Source organism: Oreochromis niloticus, linkage group LG11 (assembly GCF_001858045.2).
Source record: "Oreochromis niloticus isolate F11D_XX linkage group LG11, O_niloticus_UMD_NMBU, whole genome shotgun sequence".
NCBI classification, from domain to species: Eukaryota; Metazoa; Chordata; class Actinopteri; order Cichliformes; family Cichlidae; genus Oreochromis; species Oreochromis niloticus.
This window is the reverse complement of record NC_031976.2, coordinates 18,742,894-18,766,770: the sequence shown is the minus strand read 5'-3', so window position 1 is coordinate 18,766,770 and position 23,877 is coordinate 18,742,894. Positions and strand designations below refer to the sequence as shown.

General features: G+C 41.0%; 2 protein-coding genes and 1 long non-coding RNA gene across 8 annotated transcripts in view; 2 read left to right on the top strand and 1 right to left on the bottom strand.

Annotated features, from left to right (window-relative positions):
• Positions 1–15,266, top strand: part of kif13a (kinesin family member 13A) — a 38,992-nt gene extending 23,726 nt beyond the window's left edge. The window contains exons 20-40 of one of the 6 annotated variants that reach the window (XM_013276993.3): positions 18–167; positions 549–713; positions 842–1,015; positions 1,143–1,294; positions 1,374–1,506; positions 1,620–1,766; positions 2,317–2,349; positions 3,290–3,389; positions 3,475–3,601; positions 3,703–3,758; positions 3,840–3,964; positions 4,864–5,040; positions 5,145–5,237; positions 5,322–5,474; positions 5,596–5,664; positions 5,777–5,827; positions 5,920–6,004; positions 6,080–6,231; positions 7,912–8,076; positions 10,220–11,438; positions 13,660–15,266. In XM_013276993.3, the coding sequence (XP_013132447.1) occupies positions 18–167; positions 549–713; positions 842–1,015; positions 1,143–1,294; positions 1,374–1,506; positions 1,620–1,766; positions 2,317–2,349; positions 3,290–3,389; positions 3,475–3,601; positions 3,703–3,758; positions 3,840–3,964; positions 4,864–5,040; positions 5,145–5,237; positions 5,322–5,474; positions 5,596–5,664; positions 5,777–5,827; positions 5,920–6,004; positions 6,080–6,231; positions 7,912–8,076; positions 10,220–11,438; positions 13,660–13,793 (3,660 nt within the window). In that variant the 3' untranslated portion in view covers positions 13,794–15,266. Of the gene's footprint in view, positions 1–17; positions 168–548; positions 714–841; positions 1,016–1,142; positions 1,295–1,373; positions 1,507–1,619; positions 1,767–2,316; positions 2,350–3,289; positions 3,390–3,474; positions 3,602–3,702; positions 3,759–3,839; positions 3,965–4,863; positions 5,041–5,144; positions 5,238–5,321; positions 5,475–5,595; positions 5,674–5,776; positions 5,828–5,919; positions 6,005–6,079; positions 6,232–7,911; positions 8,077–10,219; positions 11,439–13,659 lie in introns of all 6 variants that reach the window. The other 5 variants (XM_019364582.2, XM_005472426.4, XM_013276994.3 and 2 more) reach the window with 5 other exon arrangements.
• Positions 11,350–16,582, bottom strand: LOC102078284 (uncharacterized). The gene is made up of 3 exons (XR_269547.3): positions 16,338–16,582; positions 11,784–11,862; positions 11,350–11,457 (listed from the first exon to the last, which is right to left on the bottom strand). It is a non-coding gene; the product is annotated as an uncharacterized LOC102078284 (long non-coding RNA).
• A 484-nt stretch (positions 16,583–17,066) lies between these two features.
• rbm24b (RNA binding motif protein 24b) lies at positions 17,067–22,632 on the top strand. Its single transcript, XM_003454396.5, has 4 exons — positions 17,067–17,935; positions 18,050–18,173; positions 18,367–18,421; positions 21,037–22,632. The coding sequence occupies exons 1-4, from the start codon at positions 17,768–17,770 to the stop codon at positions 21,395–21,397; spliced, it is 708 nt and encodes a 235-aa protein (XP_003454444.1). The 5' UTR covers positions 17,067–17,767; the 3' UTR covers positions 21,398–22,632.
• The last annotated feature ends 1,245 nt before the right edge of the window (positions 22,633–23,877 follow it).

The window sequence follows — 23,877 nt, the reverse complement described above, 5'->3', positions numbered from 1 at the left end:
TTTTGCTTTGTTTCCAGTATAACAAAGCAAGCAGTAAGCACTGTGATCCGTTCTACGAGGCGCAAGAGAACCACAACCTGATTGGAGTGGCCAACATTTTTCTCGAGTGCCTTTTCCATGATGTCAAGCTGCAGTACGCTGTCCCCATCATCAGCCAGCAGGGAGAGGTAAGGTCACACTGTAGACTTGGCGTCTGTGACGTCAGTCATCGTGTTCGTGAATTCCTCTTTTGAAGCCCTGATTTTGTTATTTTAGTTGTTAATGCTAAATGAAATACAGATACTAGATACTAGAAATACTAGATCACACACTTCTCACGTGGGCTGTTAGTACAATTAGTCTTATACTTTTAGTCTTAATATATTTAAAAGCTTTTCATAATTCACAGTACTTTTATGTCCATATGAAAAGATATAGACCAACAAAAATCAGCATGCTGGCTAAAATGAATAAAAAATGGCCAATTTTCTCCGGATACATGGATTCGTTCTCAAACAGTTTAGGTTTTGTCCCACTTTTCTACAAACTCGTTCTGCTTGTATGTGCAGGTAGCAGGCAGGCTGCACGTTGAGCTGATGCGAGTGAGTGGAGCTGTACCAGAGCGCCTGTGTAGCGGGGACGACTCTTCGGAGAACTCCAGTGAAAATAGTTGCTACGAGGTCATGGACACCAACGGCGAGATCGTCCACATGGCCAAAAGGCTCACCTGCAGGGTACGAGTCAGCCATCGGTGGATTTTAACCAAAGATTTCAAAATGGATCTGTGCAGGCGGCTCACTGCGAGATTTCAGTTCTAAAAACATCAAAGTCTTCAATCTTCATCTTGTCTTCACTGCTGTAGGTGCGGATCAGGGATGCCACAGGACTGCCGCTCAACCTGTCCAACTTTGTCTTCTGTCAGTACACCTTCTGGGAGCATGGTGAGCCCACTGTGGCTCCTCCCATGGTCAGCCCAGACAGACCTTCCCCTCGAAGCCCAGATGCTCAGTTCACGGTCCAGTTTGATCACTGCAAGGTTGGAAAAATGAGCTGGTTGTTGTTTTAGTCGAGTTTTTTTTTAATGCCTTGTTTCGGGCACGTTTTACATTCTTGCAACTTTTGTTTGTAACTTTCAGCTTCTCTTCCCCAAACTCTTTTCCCAGGACTACGTTGTGCATGTGACAGATGAGTTTTTAGAGTTTATATCAGATGGAGCGCTGGCCATAGAAGTGTGGGGTCACCGCTGTGCTGGGAATGGACGTTCTCTCTGGGAGTTGGATGCACTGGAAGCCAAGACCCAGACACTCCGGGACAGGTCGGATGCATCACATGTTGCACTGACATTTTTGCACTTATACAACATTGATTCTAATCCCGGCTGTTACATGTTCAAGGTGGAGCGAAGTGTCTCGCCGGATCGAGCTGTGGATCGCCATCCAAGAGCTTAATGAGCAGGGAGAGTATGCATCTGTGGAGCTGCAACCTGGGAAAGACATCAGCACAGGAGGAGTCTTCCAACTCCGACAGGTCAGAGAAAAACTATGAAAGAGGTTTCCTTCAGGTCAGGCTGGCTGCTTTAGGCTAAACACACATTTAAGAGGATCAAAATTAATTATGTGATTATGATTTCTTTCAAACAGGGTCACTCCAGGAGACTGCAGGTGTCCGTGAAACCGGTCCAGAACTCAGGCACTCTGCCCTTGCTGGTGGAGGCTGTGCTGTCTGTCTCTATTGGGTGTGTGTCGGCTCGCTCCACCAAACTACAGAGACCGCTGGACAGCTACCAGGTCTGCAAAATGCACGTTTGTGTTTTTCCACATGCACACAAATGGACTTTTACTATGAGCATATCGTGCTGGCTTCATTAGGATGATAATTTGCCTTTAGATGTTTCTGTATCAAAACAGGAAGATGTTCTGGGGGACATTCTACTTGTTTCATACCACAAAGACACAATATTACACCAATTCAGCCAAACTATGTTTTGTCTTTCTCAGCTTTCATGCCTAGACTGGCCCATCCTGGTAGCTGGCAGCTAGCATAGAGCAGGCCAAGAAAATAAAGACTCGTTAGTGTCACAGTTCTGTTGTGGGGTATAGAAAAGGGCTGCTTGTTAATTCTAAGTATTCACAGAATCCCATTTTTTTCAAATTAACTATGAAATAAATTGACAATTCTTGTTATAAATACAACTATTTGCTCAGTATGTGAACATGGATGTAAACGTCGCTGAAATTCACAGTAAGCTAGATGAGAAGTGACTAGTTTCCTCTGACGTGTCAAGTGAAGGCCTTGACTGCTTCTCCACATCTGACTCAGTGTGTTCTCTCCTGCCAGAGAGAGATGGAAGACGATATGGATAGTTATCAGGTACCCTTCGAGTCTCCTCCTGGTGCTGCTCACCCTTTAGTTCACACTGCAGCATGAAGGACACCAACTGATGTGATCATGTGTTTGTGACTAGGCCTTTTGCTGAGGGCATGAGAGGCAGGAGGTCCCTGCCGACTAAAGAAGCGCTTTATTAAACAGCATCTGCATCAGCTGCACACGTGGATGTATTCTGATGTGTTGTGATTACCAGTCGCAATAACAACTATTTGGCATCTCCCAGAATAAAAACGAACAAATTACAGGTTCACCCTGAGCTTCCGGGAGCAGCATGTCTGCCAGAATCTTGTCCCGCCTTCTCTTGCCTTTCCCCTCAGGTTTTGCGCACTAATGCTACTGTTTGCTTGTCACTACTGAAGAGCTGCAGAAGTAATACGCCTCACTTAATCACTTGGGCATTGCATGGCTGCATGATTTACAGTACTTTGCATTGTGAAAGTGTGCTGATTGCAGAAGCGTAACATGGTTGGTTCTGAGGTATTTTGGGGATTGGGGATGTTGCAGAGGGGAATCTACTCTCTGCTGCTCTGTCAGAGAGATACTTCCCGTGTATTCAGGTAGGACTTTGGGGACCTTTGGCTGCGTGCGAGGAGGTGCATGCAAGTGAGCGTGAATGATGAGTGCGATTGCAAAAGGGGGATAAGGAGAGCTTTCGTGCATGTTTATTAAGTGAAATCACATTTGTTTTATAGTCAGAATTGGAGAGCTTAAGACTTTTACTTTTTAACATCTTGGGTTTGGTAAAGCTGTTACTTTTCCAAAGTATTAGCTGGGGGTGTTTGGGAGCAGTTACAGTATTCCCTCAGACAAATCAGCCCAGTGCACGCTCATCATCCGCTGGTAACAATTCACTCTGCCCTGTAGCAGAACCTTTGCTTCACTGAGCCAGCTGGCATTAATTCGGCTCTTTGTTTGGTTCCAGGAAGAGGATCTCAACTGTGTTAGAGAGCGCTGGTCAGACGCACTAATCAAACGTCGGGAGTATCTTGACGAACAAATCAAGAAAATCATCAACAAACAGGGTGAGTTTTAGGCCCTGATCACAAGATTGCTCGTTTTTTAAACATTGTTTTCTTTTTTAACTTCTGTCCTTCTCACTGCATGTAGAGAAGTCAGAGGAGGACATTGAGCGTGAAGCTCGGCTGGTGGAGCAGTGGGTCGGGCTGACTGAAGAGAGAAATGCAGTGCTGGTACCTGCACCTGGTAGTGGCATCCCGGGAGCTCCTGCAGACTGGTGAAAACAAGCAAAACAAAACATTCAGAAATGAAAACTTCTTGTTGCCTTTTATTTAATTTTATTTTTGAACCAATACCCTGTTGTTCAACTGCTTGTAGGACTCCACCTGCAGGAATGGAAGCTCACATTCCCGTACTCTTCCTGGATTTAAATGGTAAGGCAGACATATACTTTACTTCACAGACTCCTCGCTGGCTTTACAAATGCAAACGGCCTTTTTTCTGTACGCCACCAGCGGATAATCTGACCGTAAACGAGCAGCTGACCGGCCCACATGCTGCAGGCGTTAACTCTATACTGCCCAAAGAGCACGGCAGCCAGTTCTTCTATCTACCTATCATTAGGCACAGTGATGAGGAGGTAAGTAGCAACGGTCACTTTACTGCCCTCTACTGGTGAAAAATAGAACTTTAATATTATTATTTTTTAATTGAATTGAATTGAATTATAGGGAAAAAAGATTAAAGTGTTTTCTACTTTGGTTTCTCTTGGCAACTCAAGAGAATCTATGGAGTACCAAAACTACCAAAAAATAAAAATAATAATAATAATGATGCATCAAAATAATAAAAAAGGCATTCATTAATTTATTGAATTCTTTATTTATTGAATTTGAATTATGTTTTTAAATAAGCTTATATATTTTTAAACACACACACATACATATATATATTTGTTTAAGTATTATTATTCTTTTGCCTTTTCCCTTTACTTACTTAGTGAAGCTCACAGATATCCAATATCTGCTCTTATATTTAGCTCAATATAGTGTAATGAATGTACTGTAAGTAAGTTTACTCATGGTCTGTAGAGTATTTTTGTTAAAATATATAAATTTCTGTGTCCTTGGTTTTACTATGGCTCCATGTCAAATTATCTTCATTTGCTAAATTGCTGCTATAAAGTTTGTCTTCTCACATAATTGCACAAATTGACACATAAAAGGGTTTTAAGGCAACTTTTTTCCTACAATTATGTGTGCCTAATTGGATGGATTGCAGCATGTGTGGTGTGGTAGGAAGTAATTAAATGAAATTAATCTTTATTCCTTTTTGTTTGATGTTGAGCAGGACTAACCATACAGTAATTGTTGTGCTAAACGCTGTCTAAATGGTAATTAGACAAACCCAAAGCTATGGTCCACGTATGCCATCGTGATCCGTGCGTCTCCCTGTGCTGTCACAACCCACTGCCACACATTCTTTGTATAGATAATTGTGAAATAAAATGAATTAAACACAAGTTTGAAATTTCATCAGGTGTCAGCAGTGTGCTCCTGGGATTCATCCATTCATGATTCTGTTCACCTCAACCGGGTCACGTCGCCAAATGAACGCATCTACCTGATCATTAAAGCCACGGTGCAGCTCAGCCACCCTGCCTCCATGGAGCTGGTGCTCCGCAAGAGGATTGCTGTCAACATCTACAACAAACAGGTTAATACTTGAAACTCTAGATGTAACCAAAGGAGGTTAGTCCAAAGAACATATCAGGCCTACGTTTTAACGATCAACATCATTTGGATATTTGTTTCTTACAGAGTTTCACTCAGAGCCTCAAGAGAAGAATGTCGCTAAAGAACATGCTTTACTCCTGCGGTGTGACTTATGAGATAGTTTCCAACATACCAAAGGTATGTTGGAAACTCTGGTTCTGTTTTATCAGTGTTTGGAGTTTAACATCTCTTTCTAAGCTTCCTTCCTTTTTTTTCTTCCAGGCTTCGGAGGAGCCAGAGGAGAGGGAAACCTTGGCTCTCATGGCTGCTCGCGGGGACAGCGAGGAGACTCAGGATGGGGAAACTTACATAGAAAAATACACCCGGGGAGTTCTGGAGGTGGAGAACATCCTTAGCCTGGAGAGGCTACGACAGGTAACCTACGCAGTAACACATCTAATTTAGTAAAAAATGTAATTTAGTGTACATCGTAATCATTAATTATTTAGGGATGATGTATAGAGATAAACTTGCCTTTTTTTAATGGTCTCTGCAGGCTGTGACAGTGAAGGAAGCACTCGCTGCTAAGGGGAGACACTTAAGGAGGAGTATCAGCACACCAAATGTACAGCAAGTAATTAAAGAAATCACTCACTGCATGTCCTGCTGGCTATATGGAAATAACTTGACCATAAAATTATACACATAATTTTACTGTCCTATTTCTTGTTCTCCAGTCTTTATGTAGTAAAACAGACCTGACTGGTTGTGAGGATGAAGACTGTAAGGTGCGTCGGGCTTCTTGTTCAACATTTTCTGTAACTGTCATGCAAGAGTACATTTGTGTGATGACTGTGGTCTGTTGTGACTGTAATCACAGGATCACTGTGACCGTGTGGACAGCACCAACTGTAATCCACAGGACGGCTCCCTTTGTACCACACCCGTTAAAAAGGAGAGCTCAGGTAACCTCAGAAAAAGCACGTGTGTGGAAACATCCCGTTCTGACTTTAGAGTTAACACCGAATGTTCCCATACAGGGTTGGTTCCAGAGAGTTCGACCTTTTTTATTGCCAGCCCCTTTAAAGTCCTCTCCCCACAACCTCCGAAATTCCTCAAGTCTCTTCTTCCTGTCAAAGAGGAAAACAAGGCCAAGAAAGTTCTTGAGGCCCGACCGCTGCTGGGACACGAGGTAAGGAGGATGGAGCTGAAATCACTCTAAATGGGTGGAATTCATTTCTGTGGTTTTTTTGCATGTTGCTCCTTTTGCCATTGCACTTTTCTTCCAGTTCCACATTTCCATTTTGTCAGATCACTGTCAGAATTTCACCACATCAAGTTACACTTTCAAAACATGTTCAGTATAACGACGCGGACAAAAAGCACTAATTGTCCGAAGCTGCGTGATGACATCATTCACTTTGTTGTTGTCACTTTATTGAGCAGAAGGTACGTGACGCATACGAGCATGACTTCAACTTGACTAAGCTGTGCTGTGTCATGTCTCATTTTACTTGTGGAAGTTGAATTTCCAGATATTTTTGTCACTGTTTCGATCATTTAAACTAACACTGCACATTTGTTTTCTTGAAGTGGACTAAGAGAGGTGTAAGGACTGAGGTCATATCAGGAATACTGTGGTTCGCAGATAGAAGTTTCTACAAACCCAGTTACAAAGATTTTTGGACGCTGTGTAAAATGCAAATACAAACAGAATATGATGATTTGCAAATCTTATAAGACCATATTTTATTCAAAATAGCAAATAAAAAAAACATATCAACTATATAAACTAAGAAATTCACCATTTTCAGAAAAAATAAGTTGGGATGGGTATCTCCTCTTTGCTTAGCTACAATAAGTAAATGGCTGGGAACCAGAGAGACCAGTTGTTGGACTTGAAGGTGCCAATCCCATAGACGCTGATTCACCCCCATACCACGAGACATGCTGGCTTATGAACTCAGCACTGAAAACAAGTCAGCTGTTGCCTTTGCTTTTTAATCCAGAGGATGCAGAGTCCATGTTTTCCAAAATAAGTTTCAAATTTACGATTCATCTGACAACGGAGCAGTTTTCAACTTTGCCTCAGTCTATTTTAAGTGATCTTTGTCCCAGAGAAGACAGCAGTGTTTCTGGACCATGTTCACATATGGCTTCTTTTTGCATGATAGAGCTTTAACCTCCATTCGTGGATGGCACAGGGAGCTGTGTTCCTGAGCCCACGCAGTGATTTCTGTGCTTGTTTTTAAAGCAGTGCTGCCTTAGAGAGCATCCAATGCTGATTTTCAACCTTGTCTTTTTCACATAGAGATTTCTCCAGATTCTCTGAATCCTTTGGTTGTATTGTGTACTGTAGATGAAGAAATTTTTAAAGTTGCTGCCTTTAAATTCAAAGTTTTTGTCATGCAATAGTAAAATCCCTCAGATTAAACGTTTGACATGGTGTTCTTTTTGTTCTGCTATGAATAAAATATGAGTTTTATGAGATTTGCAAATCGTTGGAATCTGTTTTGATTTACATTTTGCAGTTCCAACTTTTTCAGAATTAGGTTTTTAAGTACATAAATAGCAGTAGTCTGTTTAAAAATGGTCTCATGCATGTATTAAGCGTGAGCAAGTGCTTATGTGTTTGATGCAGATTATACTTGTTTGCAGGGCATGAGAAAACGAGTGCAAGAAACTACACGGACTAACTGCTCACCAGTGTTCTCTAATAAAAAGTGCTGTCCCTCGTACTTAGTGCACTTCAAGCAGTGTTTTTGTGAAATGTTAAACTGCATGGCACTAATGATATAACTGGCCTGCCCAGCTCCATGCATGCTGTGTGTGTGAGTGTGAAGTGTGTGCTGTTGTTCTGACCCATCTGCAGAGCATGCGCTCATGTGTGGACAGCCCTGCACTGCTCCCCCCTCCCTGTCCCTGGCGCCGACCCAGGGCAGGCAGCGAGGGCCACTGCAAGCCTTCCACCTCCACCTCCACCCCCACCTCCACTCCCACCAGCAGACAGCTCAGCCACACACTGCCACACACTGCTGTAAGTGTTACGCACTCTCCACTGAGGGTTACTCTAGGAGTTTTGCACAGACATAATACGCGCTGACGTAACAAGTAGTCGGTGTGCTGTAAGTATCGCACTCACAACTGTACACTTGTCTGTTTGCTGGGCAGATAATCCATGAACTGACAGCATTTACAACAAGAGTCAGACAGCTTCATTGGGTTAGTAATAACATAGCATTAGTCAGGAAAGCTAGTTAGAAATAATAGTTTTTAGGTTGCTACTAACCTGGTAGAAAAAAAGTGTTTATATCAGTTCAATACTTTGGTTAAAATATGTAATACTGTGATATTAATGGGGTAATACTTTTGATTATAATGCAATACATGCAACACATCTAATACATGCATATTAAATATTAAGATTAATAGCATGGTAGCAGATTAAATGCTACTATGAGCCCTAGATTACCATCAAAATCGCATTTAACCTCTGTAAGCTAATATAGATTATGACCACATTTAGGTAGCTGAAAAAGCAGAGCTTCATGGGTTTTATGGGTTGGCACAAATATATGTTCTTGGAGCAAATATTATGATATATTATAATATAATTTCTAAACAGCCTCGTTCAAATATTCAGTGAAATGCTAACCTATACTGTTATACTATACATTTTTTTCGATTTTTCCTCCGTAAACCAGGAAAGTGGATTTAAAATCAAACAATCAAGATGAAACTGAAATGCAGGCTTTCAGCTTTAATTTAAATTAAAAGTCAATTTTAATTAACCATTTAGGAATTACAGCCATTTTCATATACATCTATTTTCTCAAAATTAGTTTGTTAATTGACTGAAAAGCAGTTTCATGGTAAAGGGAGGGTTATTGTATGATTTCAACACAAACTGAGCAGACATAATATCGGTTGTTGAAACTGGATTTTATAGCTTTTTATTGTCATCATCCCCAAAGAGACGTCAGTGTAATTCAGGGAGGTCATCATTAGGCTTAAAAAGTAAATAAACTTATCAGAGAAAAACTTTAGGAGTGGCCAAATGATTAACATTGTTAAAAAGGTCTCAGCAGGATCTGAATACCTGAGAGACCACAGAAGACAGCTAAAGTGCAAGAACACAGGATTATTGTTGTCAACGTCTGTAATCAGGAGACACCTTCATAAATGTATATACAAAGGGTTTGCAAAACAGTGCAAACCACTGGTTACACTAAAGAACCCGAAGGCCAGATCAGACTTCGTCACATCTAACATCTAAAAGAGCCGATCTGAAAAAAATCCTCTGGTCCGAAGAAACTAAAATGAACTTGTACCAGAATGATGGGAGGGTGAAAGTATAAGATGCATCCTCAGTCATCCAATCCCAGTCTAGCTTGGATGAGTGCCAAAACATTTCTTCCACATAAGAAATGTCGAGATGAACAGAATCAACTTTCTGGATCATAAGAAAGAGTTTCTTTAATGATGAAATCAGTCACCTGATCTCAACCAACCAAAGCATGCTTTACAATTAATAAATACAAAAAAGAAGGCAGAGAGGCCCACAAACAAGCAGCAGCTGAGGTGGCTGCAGTAAAGTTCTAGCAACGCATTTCAAGGGAGAAAGTTGGTGATTTAGTGACAGCATTTCTCGATGTCCATGGGTTTCAAACCTCAATGACTGCAAAAGTATTAAAAAGAATCCTTGTATTTAAAATTATGTTGGTATGTCCACTTAAAACTTAAAATTTTGGGGACTGTATATACAAATAACTGTAATTTCGAAGTTTTGTTAAACCTCTTGAATTAAAGCATATATTGATTGTTTCATTTAAAGTGGCGGTCTACAGAGGCAAAAATACACAAATGATGTCTTTGCCCAAAAAATCGTGGACCTAAATGTAGAATGAGTGGTTTAATAGGGTATGATAGTGTTTAACTTGATGGGTCACGTTTAAGGGCATGCAGTACGTCAATGCGATATTAAAGCAGCAAACACCAGTAAAGTTATCAAAGATCAAAGTGTCACAATATTCATACATTATGCTCTGTTCCATCATTACATTCAACCATTTTCATTGTCTCCAGTCTCTTTATGTAAATAGGCTTTACATAGGCTACACATGCTGTAACTAACATCCGACCTGGTGTGTCTTTTGTCCCGCTGCTCTTCTTTTGATCAGCAGGACTCTGAAGACGAGGAGACGGATGTACGCATGGCTCTAAGTCTAAATCGTGGCTCTCAGGACCAAAGCACCTTCCAGCCTTACATCCCAGAGGACTTTGCAAACTTTGAGATCTACAATGCCACTCTGGAGAGCCAGGAGGGGTTTCGCTCTGACTTGAAGGGGAGCCGGTGTGGAGGTGGGAGCAGCGAGAGAGAGGTGCCGCGAAGCCCCACGACCAGCAGTTGCACTAGTGGTTACTTTTCACACAGTGCCTCCAATGCCACGCTGTCTGACATGCCTTTCAGTGCCAGTGAGAGCTCTGACCATATCAGCTGCACCTCCAGAGATTCCCATGACCCTCTTGGCTGCCCTGTTGGAAGAGGCGGCACCCGAACCAAAAGTGTTTCTGCAGGGAGTGACGCTCAGCCACGACCTCTTTCGGCAGATGGGGTTCAGGACCTGCTCATCCATTCAGCCTCCTCACCTATCAGTATTCCTAATTGCACTGATAAGCCACAGTCATTCCCTTCACCAAACAACTGTGTACTCAGTACCAGCCAGGAGTTTACTGACTTTAAAGGGGCTGATGACAGCGTTGGCGTAGCTGATTTGGAACATTTTACAGAGGGATGGGAGGAGGAGGGGTTGGAGGTTTGTACAAACGAGCAGAAGAAAACAGACAATGTAGAAACACGTGACACTGACAATCAGCTCACCTCTGATGTCTCTGGTATTCTTAAGACGTCTCTTCCCGAAAAGACAATATGCAAATGTCCTAATTATGAAAACGCCGTTAGTGTAGCTGTGTCCTGCCCTAACACAACAGTGTTTTGCACTTCAGTCAGAGCCCCAGTCTCCACCTCAGCTCCATGTCCGGCCCAAATAAATCCTGCTGCATCGGTCCCACCTCCACAATCACCATCTCCACTCACACCGTTACCTACAGCCACGTCTTCAGCTCCAACTCTGCGAGCAGGAGGAGAACCTCCCATTCAGGAGCCAGCCCAAGGGGATCTGCCCCATGGAAGTCCCTGTCCCAGTCCAAATCCCAGCAGCGCCGAGCCCTCTGGAGACTCCAGTGGGGATGAGAGCACTCCTGTGGCTCAGCTTCCTGACTGGATGGCACCTGGTGAACAGGTGTGGGTGGGGAAGAGGAGAGGAACGGTCCACTATGTGGGAGGGGTGGAGTTTGCCAAGGGGATCTGGATTGGTGTGAAGCTGGACATGGCAGTGGGTGAGTTCATTTAAAACTTCTGTTTGTAGACCCCCAAGAAAACTTTATTATTACAGGAACGAATGATTCGTTTAAACAGTCTGAATGCTCCATATATCTCATGCCCTGTATTCCTTAGTCAAAAACGTAATGATTAATTTATATATGCTGCCTTTAAGGCTATGCAGTTATTAACAGCAATATAAATATAGTATTTATTAATCCCTTAAGTACTGGTGTCAGTCACGGCTAACGCACATGTGGGGCTATGTGGTGAAACAAAATCGCTGTAACCCCCTGTTGACTGTCTATTATAGGAAGCTCTAATATAGAACATGCATGTTAAAGATTAAAAGAGCGACTTACAGGAGAGCGAGATTTGCTTTTAGTGGTGGGATTGTTAATCCACTCTGACTGGTCCATTCGTGTCAGCAGGCTGTTGTTTCTAGGAAACAAAACAAAAAAACAAAAGCAAAAAAAAAGAAACACTTAAGTCCTGTGCACTCAGTGCCAAACAGGAAAGATCTCACAGGCTCTGTTAAAGGCTAATGGATCAACATAGTGGAGCATTTAGCAACTGGTATTTCTCTTTGGTCTGTTTTGGAGACTAAAAACAGAGTGAAGGTTAAATATTGAAATTACATTTTTCAGGTGAACACAAACTTTACATGAATGCTAATGATGATTTGGGTTTTCTGGCTGTACAAAACTGGAAACTGTCTGCGCATCCAGTTTATACATTGTACTTAAAAATGTATTGATTGGCTGAGCTAAGTCAAAACCAGTGAGTACCCAGCTAACGAGTTAGTACATTAGTTAGGTACATCAAAATTTTGAGATAATAACCTGAAAATTTTGACTTGAGGATGGCAAAAAATATTTCTTTTTAAGTAGCAGAAACAAGCTTTCGTAGTTTTCCATATCAATCTGATAAGGGATCTTGTATTTTTGAGGGGGTTTCTGCTGCCCCCAAGTGGTATACAAGAGGAAAAAAACAGGGGGAAAAAAGTTGTCCTAGTTTTGATGTGTTGTAGTCATCACAGACTGACTCATAGCCTAGAAAATGAGTCAGACTGTAACAAACGGCAATAAACCTGTGACCCCGGGGCAGTTTCCACTTAATATACTGTACATATCAAATGACATGTGGGGGTTTTTCTGTGTGCTACCCTGTTACTAAAGCTGAAACACAGCGTGTATGTTAGTGAAACAGAACACAGAAATGAGTAAATCCCTATATTTAAAAGAAAAAAGCAGAAATACATTCTATATTCTATAAAATTCTATAAATTCTATAAAAAAATGCACATTTTCCTTTTGATGCCAGTAAAAAAAAGCCAAAGTTTTGTGTGTGTGTGTGTTTTTTGCGGGTTTTTTGCAAAGCATGCAAAACTAAGAAAAAAATACCATAGTAATACAAACTGTGTACAAATTACAGGGAACTAAACCTGACTGAGAGAGAAAGGAAAAACTAAAGAGGAAGCTAAACAAACATCACATTCCAGTAAAGGCAACACAATACATACTGTTGGCTCATATAGCATCCCTGAAAATGCAGAGGTGATTAGGTAATGAAGAAATGGGTCCCAGGTCTGGTAGAATAAAAACGGGTTATCCTTTAATGGTGCAGAAGAGCTTCAGATAGAAAGAGTAGGAGTCCTGTCAGTGATCCACTAGACCAAGATAGATTTCCAAGCACAGCAGAGCAGAACGTGCCAAAAGATCTCTGTAGTGAAAACAGGCCATTACATTAAACTGTTGAACAATTGTGATCCAAACCTGCTGGACGCGGGGACAGCGCCAGCTGGAGCTGACAGACGTGTGGAACAAAGCATTTAGTACAAAGCTCAGAAACACATTTTTAAAAAGTCATGACATCAAAATGTTTTTCCGTCCATACTTGATATAAGATTTCAACTGCTCAACAGTCCAGCCTTCATTTCACAATGTGTCAAATGCTTTGCACTTTTTTTCCTGCAGTTGCATGTGCAGATTCTTGTTCATCTTCTTCTTCTTTCGGATCCTTATCCACATATTTTTTTTTCCTGAAAGACAGCTTTCTGGTTTTGTTGGCATCAAGTTTAAAATGATTTTTTTCCAAGGCTTAACAAGTCTTTTTTCATTCTGATTTTATTTACATTTTACTTGTTTTGTAAAATATATTTGTAAGAGGAGTCTAAACGTGACATTAAAAGTGATTAGAAGTGAGTCCTCTAATAAGTTATGCCTAATCCTCCTATAGGTAAGCACAATGGGACAGTCCAGGGCAGGGTGTACTTCCGCTGCCCCCCAGGCCACGGCGTGTTTGTGAAGCCATCTCGTCTCACCAGAGGACCACCCTCCATGGACGCAGAACCACAGACTCTGATCAGATAGGACCCAAAGAAGGACATGTTTTCTGGGGAGTTGCAGGGATCTGAGGGTGGTCCTCAGATCCCGTTCGGCTTCCCTTCGTATTATCTTTTTGACCACTCAAGTCTCTGAGCTGAAGGAGTCTGTGCTGTCTGAACGCATATCTTACCTGTGCATTTAATGAAGGTATATCCTAATTATTGTTCACTGTCAACAACAAAAAAAATCACTATGCACATATCTTAGTTTTCTATATGGTGATATTTTTATAGAAAACTTCACTTTAATCTGGGAGTCTTTATACAATATTACCCACTTACTTTTTGTTACATTGGTTCTGAACACTATATACCATATTTTTGTAAGACAATGCACTCCAGCCACCCCTCCCCCCCAGCTCCCCTAGGCTCATAATGGAGTAATCTGGGATATGAAGATTAAGAATGTACTACTGTTAATAAACATTGATATTTACATCAATATGAAATATCAGGGCTAACCAAAGAACTTCGGTTCCATATCTGCTGTTATGAGTTACATGTTATTTTTCTAATGTGCGTATGTGGACGTATTTACTACAAATCGATGTGTCCAATTAAAGCTTAGTGCCATATCTCTAGGAGTAATGCCACATACCCTGAGCATAAGACGAATCTGCAAACCCGAGTTGCAGTTAGAAATGTTGCTGTTGACGTACTGTAACACTGTGGAGGAAATAATCCCCATCCATCCAGCACGAAACTGTTGGTGTTCGAATGCTTGCACTGGAAAGGATTCTTGGAGAGTTTGTCGACTGTCTTCCACGTTGGACTGATGAAATATTTGCAACCGATGAACTGTGTGTCAACACTAGATGTACAAAGCTGTACAAAGCAGCTAGGTTTTGTCTGAGGCTGGATATACTGATGCCTTATTGCCCTGTTTTTATAAAAAGAGGCACATAAGTCCCCAAATACTCAGTAGTTATAACCATAGCTGTATGAATCAGAACCTGTATGTATATTTTGAAGCCCACAAGTATTCAAAATGCCATCCTGCCTTGCTGACTGACTGATTGAATGCCTTTTTAGCTGATGTCCATCTCCATTTTACATGCTAACAGACTGACGAGTGATGCTACACGTTAAAAGGTACTCAATAACAGTTTTTCACATGGAGGATTGAATGAATGGGCGATGGACAGCATCGGGTTAGAGAAAATTAGCATAGGTATGAAGAAGAGTTTCCTACAAACGTGTATTTTATCAAAGTGGTGAACTGTGGAACTGACTAGAAATAGGTAAATATTCAAGCTGTAATTGCAAGTAAAAGAAAGAAACCCAAGAACCTTACTTTAAAGAAGAGAACAAAGCTGCTCTCCCTAAAAAGGAGTTGTAAATAGAAATGTATTTGAACATAGTATTTACACTATTATAATGTACAGAATTGTATTTATAATGTATCTTGAATTGTTTTAATTGGTACAAAATGTTCTAGAATAGAACATTTACAATCAGTGTATGTGTTGACTCTTCATTCTGCTCATGCATGCTAACCCTAGGGTATTTACCCACCTAGTATATGCAAGTAAATTTGAAATTCAGGATTCAGATGCAGGAAATGTGGCAATACCTTCAGGCTGACAAACCTGTTTCCTGGACATATATTAAAATGTAGTCTAATATTAACTTTTTTCAATTAAAAAAAGGTCTGATGATAATGTAGGATTAGCCAGCAGTTTGTGTTTTTAGTTCCATCCTATGCTGGGATGTAGTGCAGTTTTAATATTTGGAATAGGAAACAGCAACAGTAAACAGCAATTTAAATCCTTGCGAAAAGAAAGTTTTCACAGGACTCTATGCAGGTCGGTGAAAAACTAAGTGCACCCTATGATTCAGTAGCTCTTAGAACCACCTTGAGCAGCAGTAACATGTGGGAGTTCTGTTCTCATTGATGTGGAGGAATTATGCTCCACTCTGCTTTGCTGTGTCGCAATCATTTATGCACAGCTTCCTCAAGCTCCTGCCGCAGCATTTCGATGGCGTTGATGTCTGGACTGTGACTGAGCAGTAGCAACACCTTCATTCTTTTATTTTTCAGCCACTCTCTTGTAGATTTGCTGCTGTGCTTGGGATCACTGTCCTGCTACATGACCCAATTTCAGCCAGGCAGCAGCTGTCAGATAGATAGGCCTCACATTTGACTCTACATTACCAAAGTAATGTAGAGTCAACTCAGTGACTGGAAGATGCCCAAGTCCTGTGGCTGTCAACAAACCCTAATAACCGTTCCTCCACCATCCTTGTTCACGCTGGGAATGATGTGTTTGCGCCAATAGTCTGTGACTGATTTTCACCAAACACGGCATTATTCAAAAGAACACACTGGCGTCCAGAAGTCTTGCTTTATCTTTAGATTCAACTTTGCAAACATAAGCTGTGCTGCCATGTTCTTTTTTGGGAGAGAAGATGCTTTCTCCTGGCAACCCTTCCAAATTCTTCCTAATTTCTAATTGTACTACCATGAATTTTAACATTTAACATCCTAACTGAAACCTGTAGTCTTTCCCAGAGTATTGCATGTTCTGACCTTGGAGTGAATTTGCTGGGGCGTTCACTCTTGGGAAGACCGTGGCATTGTGTCAACACACATCTGATTGCTCACACACACCTGTGAATGATCTGTTAATCAGGTTAATCAATTACCCTCTTAATTACTATGGAAGCAGTGAGGGTGTACTTTGTTTGAAAACTTTCTTTTTCATGTGACTGCACTGTTTTGAGATCTAAATAAGAATTCTGGGTCTAAGGTGTACAGGAGAAGATAGCATATGGGTAATGAATTTACAATCTCATGTTTCAAAAATTTTTCAAATGATGTTATAATAGAACACATTTTACTTTAAGATGGGCAGCATGTGTGAAATATCGCCAGGCACAATATAAACATCCTAACAGAGTAGAATTCTTGTAAACAGGAATAATAGGCACATTGCCCCCTTAAAATGATGAAGCCCTTTAATAGTTTTAAATCTTTCCAACCAATTCATTGCTTCAAACAGTCTGAACCAGTGGTGTCATGTTTGAGGTGCTTTTAACCTACAGTTATGGTCAGCTGTTTACATACACTCATCACAGGCTTCAGTGTCATGGTCATTTTAGGCTTTTAAGGATTTGTTTAAACTGTTCTTTTTCCAGGGTGGAATGATTTTTACGGCATACATATTTGACTTCTTTAAACTGGTTTGAATTTATTTTATTTAATTTTTCTTAAAGTCATTAAAGATGTATGCTGTGCAATAACTCCACATTAAAAGCATCAAATTACAATGGCAGGTCATGCTCATGGTAATGTAAACTTCTAACCATAACTGTAAAGTAAGTTCCCCAAATTGTTCCCCAAACAAACAAAAAACAAACTATTTTTTAAAATGTTTATTATAACCGGATAGTGATGATTAATTCTGTTTATTTCCAATATGAGGATATGCTATAGGTAAATTAAAACAAACAAAAAAAACAGCTTATACTACAGTAAACTAAGACGATAGTAAAGAATGAATTATTTGAGCGAGATTTTCAGCTTGTTTTTTGGACTTTCATTATGAACTTATTAAATTACACCCCAGCAAGTGCTGTGCACCCACGGACTGCACGAGTTTCCGGTGTGAACTCTCATTCCCAACATGCCATTATTTCCCAGTTAACCCTAACTTATATATGAACATACATAGCCGAAGTAACTGAGTAACTTTATTCAGCTCTACGCTGCGTACCCTTGTGACAGTTTCAGCAGTTGTGCGACAGTAGGGACGGTGTGGTGGTCTGGATCTGGGTGGAGTTAAGGATCCGTGTCACACACACTGACAACTGGGAAACACACACACAACAAACAGGTGTCTTCCTCCTCGTTCAGACGCACTTTCGGGGGGCCTCCTGTCCGCACACTGAACGCTCCTCTTTCCTTTATCTAACTTTTAAAACTCCCCGGAAATCATTTTGAAACACAGCTTCCACATAATGCACGCGGCACAGAAAGACACCACCTTCACCAAGATCTTTGTGGGAGGTCTTCCTTATCACACAACCGACTCAAGTCTGAGAAAATACTTCGAGGTGTTTGGCGACATCGAAGAGGCCGTCGTTATCACTGACCGGCAGACGGGCAAATCCAGAGGTTATGGATTCGTAAGTAAAAACCTGTAATTATATAATGATCCGGTCAGCTGGACGAGTAAAGTAGACTGCGCTGTTTCGTGTGAAGGAGTATCATCTCATGGAAAACGCCTTGTCCTAATTTAGGTGACCATGGCAGACCGGGCCTCTGCCGACCGAGCCTGCAAGGACCCCAACCCCATAATAGATGGAAGGAAAGCCAATGTGAACCTGGCGTATCTTGGGGCCAAACCCAGAGTCATTCAGCCAGGTGAGGGACTGGACCTCAGTTTTGTTTTTATTTCCTTTTACAATCGAATATAAAAAGAAATAAACCAAATTAAGCTAATTAAAGTTTATGGAAACAAATCTAAGAAAACTTGTAGGTACTTTTCTTCGTGTTTTTTTTTTTTTTTTTTAAAGATTTTAAACAAATGCTTCACAATGGTCTGTCTCAACTCCAGGCTTTGCATTTGGTGTGCCTCAGATCCATCCAGCATTCATCCAGAGACCTTACGGGTATGTGAAGCTACATTTTGTTTCTGTCACAAAAATCTGTCTCTATTAGAAATGCCCTTGACTATATTTTTTTTTCATTATTGTTGTTTTAAATGTGTATTTATTATTGCTTCCATCTTCTTTCACCCTGACTGATGACATGTGAGTGTACATGTGTGCCCCTCTGCTTGAGGTTGATTGTGAAGGAAGTGAGCGTTTGTCCCCAGCCACTGCAGGACTTGTCTTCATGTTGTCTATCTCTCTCTGATCTGACAGGGTCGGTAACGGTTAAAATAGCTGATGAAGTGACATGATGATTTGAGGAATAGCTGAGTCTGCATTGGGCAGAGCGCTAAAGTGTTACCTGTATACTCTGACATACACAAACGAACAGAAATGGTGACTAGATGCATGGAAATCTTCTGCTGTTGTTGTTTTTCTTTGATGATTTTTTTTTTTTTCAGTTTTCCATAGTACATAGATTGGTGTGTGCCTTGTTTTCAGTATGATGTGGCGTTCAGCTTAACTGTGTGCTTACTTCTACTTGCAGTGGGGGATGTGGGGCGTTCAGAAGGGTTTTTTTTGTATACAGATTTTTCCAGTCATCATAGGGAGTTATAACTCTGCGATGGGGTGTTGATTCTTTTTCCTGTTTTAATGATTGTGCTTTAGCCTGTGTTTTTATTTATTTATTCCTGGTTTCTGGTTAACATGAAGTTCACTGTGTTTTGTTGTCAAAAGGGGTTGGGGTTGACGATCACTCAGTGTGTTAATTTCAAATTCAATCCCCGGCAACAAAACAAACACTGGCTTGCATGTTGGAGTTCATTTTCTGTTTCCTTACCCATGATGCTGTGTTTTTTGGGGGGTTTTTTTATTGTTTTTTCAATTAACCTACTGCTTTCATTTGTAGCTTACATCTACAGGTACATATACTGAGATTTTCTTTCTGATCAGTCACAAATATTCAGTATTTTATTTTTTTTTGCCATCACTCCAGAAGTGTGTATGGGTGTGTTCGATTGCCTCCCTCTTTGCAGAAAGGCTGTGCTTTGGTGAAGTAACTTATTTTTAACAAAAAGGTGGATCACTCTGTTGAAATTTTATCATTATGAATTCATTATTTTAGCTATGACACATGAATTTAGGTGTGCTCAAATAGTCCCTGCAATACAGGGTGAAGACAAGAGCTCTTAGCTCGTCTCTTAGGCAGCAGCTGTTGGCTACAGTGATCCGCATGGCCTCTCAAATTCAGATGGAAAAAAGGGAGTCACTCAGCAGCGCTGTTAATAATGTATGGCAGAGACGGAGTCGCTCGGCTGCGGACGACAGGTGGGACGAGCCATGCGCCCATGAGGCGTTTTGGTTATGTGCTGGGGATTACCCATGTGCCCTGGTGATTTACAATGCACCTTTATTTAGCTCTCCACTTGCAGGACGACAAAACCTCCATGCCCTCCTTTCAGTAGTCACGCTTAAAGTCAGCTGTGACCTTTACAGCATTTAAACACTTGGTACTAAAACCAAGTCGCGTCACAAAGCGAGGATACCAGCATGGTGGCTTCTGTCTTGTCAATTTGAAAGCTGTTAAAGTAATCAAACGGGTCGCGCTCAAAAACAAGCATTGGGAGTTTTCTGGAATCGATGTGCCGCTATAAGACATAACAGTCAGCTTGTGTTTCCCCTCCCGTTTTTACTTATCAGTGGGGACACCTTCAATCTGACCGTAGTGTGGTGTAGGCAGTTGTTGAGGAGAGCTCTGCCATGTGTCACTGAAGGAGAGGATCAGCTTGTCCTTTTGCAATGACAAGAGGAGCAAAAATAGCATGCAGCCAGCCTCCCTTGTCACTCAAGTTGGCCGTGCGTGTGTATTTGTGCGGGGTGGTGGTGGTGGTATGTCTGGAAGGGTAGAAGAGGTGCACGTGTCAGTGGATAAATATACTTTACACCTGCTCTTCAGTGTATTTACTTAGCGTGACTCTGTCAGAGGTTTAAAGTGGAGGCAAGTTTACCCAGATACAAAGGTTGTATGTTTCCATCGTCATCAAATGGAGATATCCCTTTATTACACAGTCTTGTTTATTTCTTTTTCAAACAGCCATCTGCACAACATAATACAGCTAAGCACCTACTTTTGATAAGATGCTGTATGGTTACTTTAACAGCTACGTGCAAAACAGTCATTTTTCTCTTTTTTTGTTTGCGTTGAAGGACCTATTAACATGTGTGGGCATGCTTGTATGTGTGGTGTTGGTGTTGCAGTATGTGGACAGAACCATGTCCATTTCTTGAACTGATATGTTGTGTTTTTGCGATAAGCTCGCATTTTGTCAAATATGGTTTTCAGTGAAGCGTTGGGGTGCAGAGCTTGGCTGTGTCTTCTTTTAATGCCTCACTGTGTTTCAGATTCGGGTGCTTTTTGAAATTTAAAGCTACGCTTGTGTTTCTTTGTGGTTTTTGCTGCTTTTTAACGTTTCATTTCTAGGTAGGGTTTTTATTTTTTCCGTTAATGAATGGATTTGCTGTGTTCTGAGGACTGGACTGACATATTTGGCACCTGCTTTTCAGTTTTCCAGCGTTGGAAAGATGACTGACTGTGGCTCTGTTCTGACCCTGTGCATCTTTGTGTCCTACAGGATCCCAGCTCATTATGTCTTCCCTCAAGCCTTTGTCCAACCCAGCGTGGTGATCCCTCATGTACAACCGTCTGCGGCTACAGCAACAGCTGCTGCTGCCACTTCCCCATACCTTGACTATACTGGAGCAGCTTATGCCCAGTACTCCGCAGCTGCTGCGACTGCTGCTGCTGCAGCTGCTGCCTATGAGCAGTATCCGTACGCAGCTTCACCAGCACCGACGAGCTACATGACTACAGCGGGGTATGGGTACACTGTCCAGCAGCCGCTCGCCACCGCTGCCACCCCAGGAGCAGCTGCTGCTGCTGCGGCCTTCAGTCAGTACCAGCCTCAGCAGCTCCAGACAGATCGCATGCAGTAAAACTTTTAAGACTACCTTACAGAGAGGAAAGAAGGGGAGGTGAGCTCTTCCCATGAAGAAGGTGAAGTTAGGAGATGCAGACAGATTGAGGCTGACAAAAAAAAAAAAAAAAGGTTGTCACTTCCAGGTTTTAACTTAGCAGAACCTCTAGCAAAGAGCGAGAAGACAATGTTGAGACAAGTGAGGAATGTATATTTTATTCAAGTGAGGTCAGTATTGGATATAAATGAATATTTAATATTTATTCAGCAGTATGAAATTTGTCAGGTTAACTGAAGTTGACTCACTGGACATCAAGACAACTGTTGCTGAGTTTTGTATATATGTTGCAGTGGTAAGTCCAAAGTGCATTCATGTCTTATGATCAGATTTCTTCCACGCTAATTTAAAAATCAGCGATAACACCTGGCGACAGTATGTTACACCATCATGCAGTTCTCAGTATTGAAATAGTTTCGGACCATTTTTTTTCTTTTTGTTTCACAAAGCTATCCAAGCACTGATGGAAACGTCAGTGTTTATTAAGACTTTTTTATATATATACATATATATTATTGTTTGGAGTGAGGTAGATTAGAGACCCTTGGGAAAAGAAATCCCTTTTAAAAAGTATTTTTTTCTGCGGTACATAAGACAAAATGCTCTGGTGACAGCTGAAGCTGGTAAAAGCACTCGCGCATCTTCCCTTTTAATTACTCGAGTATCTTCAGCTAAAGGGAAGAAACACTGTTGAATGTGAATCTTTCATTTTGATAAAATGTTTCATCGTGTGTTTAAATTATGCTATTTATGTATTTATTATGGAGCCTTACAGCAATAAACCCTTTGTTTTCATATGTTAGTATAAAAGTCTACTGTGGAACATGTCCATGTGTGCTGCTGCATTTCTCATGATCAAGAGCATATGATGGATGTGAACGCTCGGCTTTGCAAAGCTCTGTCGTCTGTATAGAGAACAAATGATGAGTGGAAAGGTAGCAGTAACTTTAAAGTGTTTCTTTTTTTCTATACTGTTCTGTTGTTTTTATGTTGTCTAATAGATTAATAGCTCTTTAATGTCACTTTTGATACTTGACTAATTTGATAACTTGACAGGCTGTTTTTAAAATTGATCACATTTTATGTCTTTTGACATTAAAGGTTTTCTGATGCAAGAGCAACAGCTATTGACCTTGTAATGCATGACTCAACTATACAGATTTTATTTGGGGAAATAAATCAAAATTTACCTTCAACTGTTTCTGTTTAATTGTCTGGCAGTATGAAAGAAGATTCTCCAGGTTTCTAAAAGGACGTTTAAAGCTGTTCTTTGGATGTTGGCTGCCTTTTGTTCTGTTCTCCATCAAAATGACTGTGTTTTAGGGATAGCTGTAAACGCTCACTGTTATATCTCTCTCCTGACCTCATCCATTCATACCGATGATGATTTGAACCCAAAAACTTCACATTTGGATTCATCACTCCATAAAATGTGTCCTCACTCATGTTCAGGGCTGACAATCCTTAAGAATGGCGTCTTGACAGCCACCTTCCTCTGAGACCATTTCTGATGAGGCTTCAGTGAACAGCAGATGGAACCGCTTATAGGCCAGGTTCTGTGTCAGGTCTTTGCTGGAATTTATTCCCCCCTATTTCTTAAGGAAATGACCTTCAGATGCTGTTCATCTGCTAAAGATAGTTTTTAGGCTTGTCACTTCTTCCTTTGTCTTCTCCTTGTCCACTTTCGTCAGATTTTTAAGGACACACTGCTCTTTGAGAATAACCTTGTTGGGGCAAAAATACTATTTTATGTCAAACGTGTTACCCCCCGTGTACACTGCACTGAAAATGAGTGAAAAAGCAACAAATTTTCAAAGGAAAACTTCGAAATAAGTCCATAAATCCCTGGGAGTTGCTGCTCAAGACCACTTTTTAAAAGTGACAAGAATACCCGATTTTTTAGAACAAAATATAAAGAAATGAGGGGTGGCTCAAGACTGTTGCCCAGCTTCATGTTTGTGATGCTTTACAACAATGTGAAACACTCATATAACCTGTTTGACTTTACTAAACTGTCTTGGAGTGTTCCTATACAGTTGTTTAGAAATACGTTCTTGTGTAGCAATAAACGATTTTTCTCTAATATCTCTCGGTTTTTCTTACCAAAGCTGCTGCCTCCTGACACCTGCTGGTTAATGTGAGTATTGCACACCATTTAGTCGTGACACCTTGAGCTCTGTGGTTATGTTTTCCCACGAACGCCTGCCTCACATCGACCTTTGAGCACATTACTTTCAGTTTTACCCACACGTTGGGCGGAGCTGAAGGTCAGTGGCACTGCCAGGCCTGATGCATTCAAGCCATATCTAAGTTATTTAAGGAGGTTCTTTGATTTGTTTTTAATTTTAAGATTTGCTAAAGCATTTACGCACACACTACACGTTGAATACGAATGAGAAAGGAGGCGAAATCTTCTCTCACAAAAATGCTGGTTAATCACG

Bases quoted from the DNA above. Each gene is read 5' to 3' on its own strand.
- rbm24b (XM_003454396.5), top strand. From the start codon at position 17,768: ATGCACGCGGCACAGAAAGACACCACCTTCACCAAGATCTTTGTGGGA. The intron at 18,174-18,366 runs GTGAGGGACTGG...TCTCAACTCCAG, and splicing joins ACCCAGAGTCATTCAGCCAG to GCTTTGCATTTGGTGTGCCT. The intron at 18,422-21,036 runs GTATGTGAAGCT...TGTGTCCTACAG, and splicing joins TTCATCCAGAGACCTTACGG to GATCCCAGCTCATTATGTCT.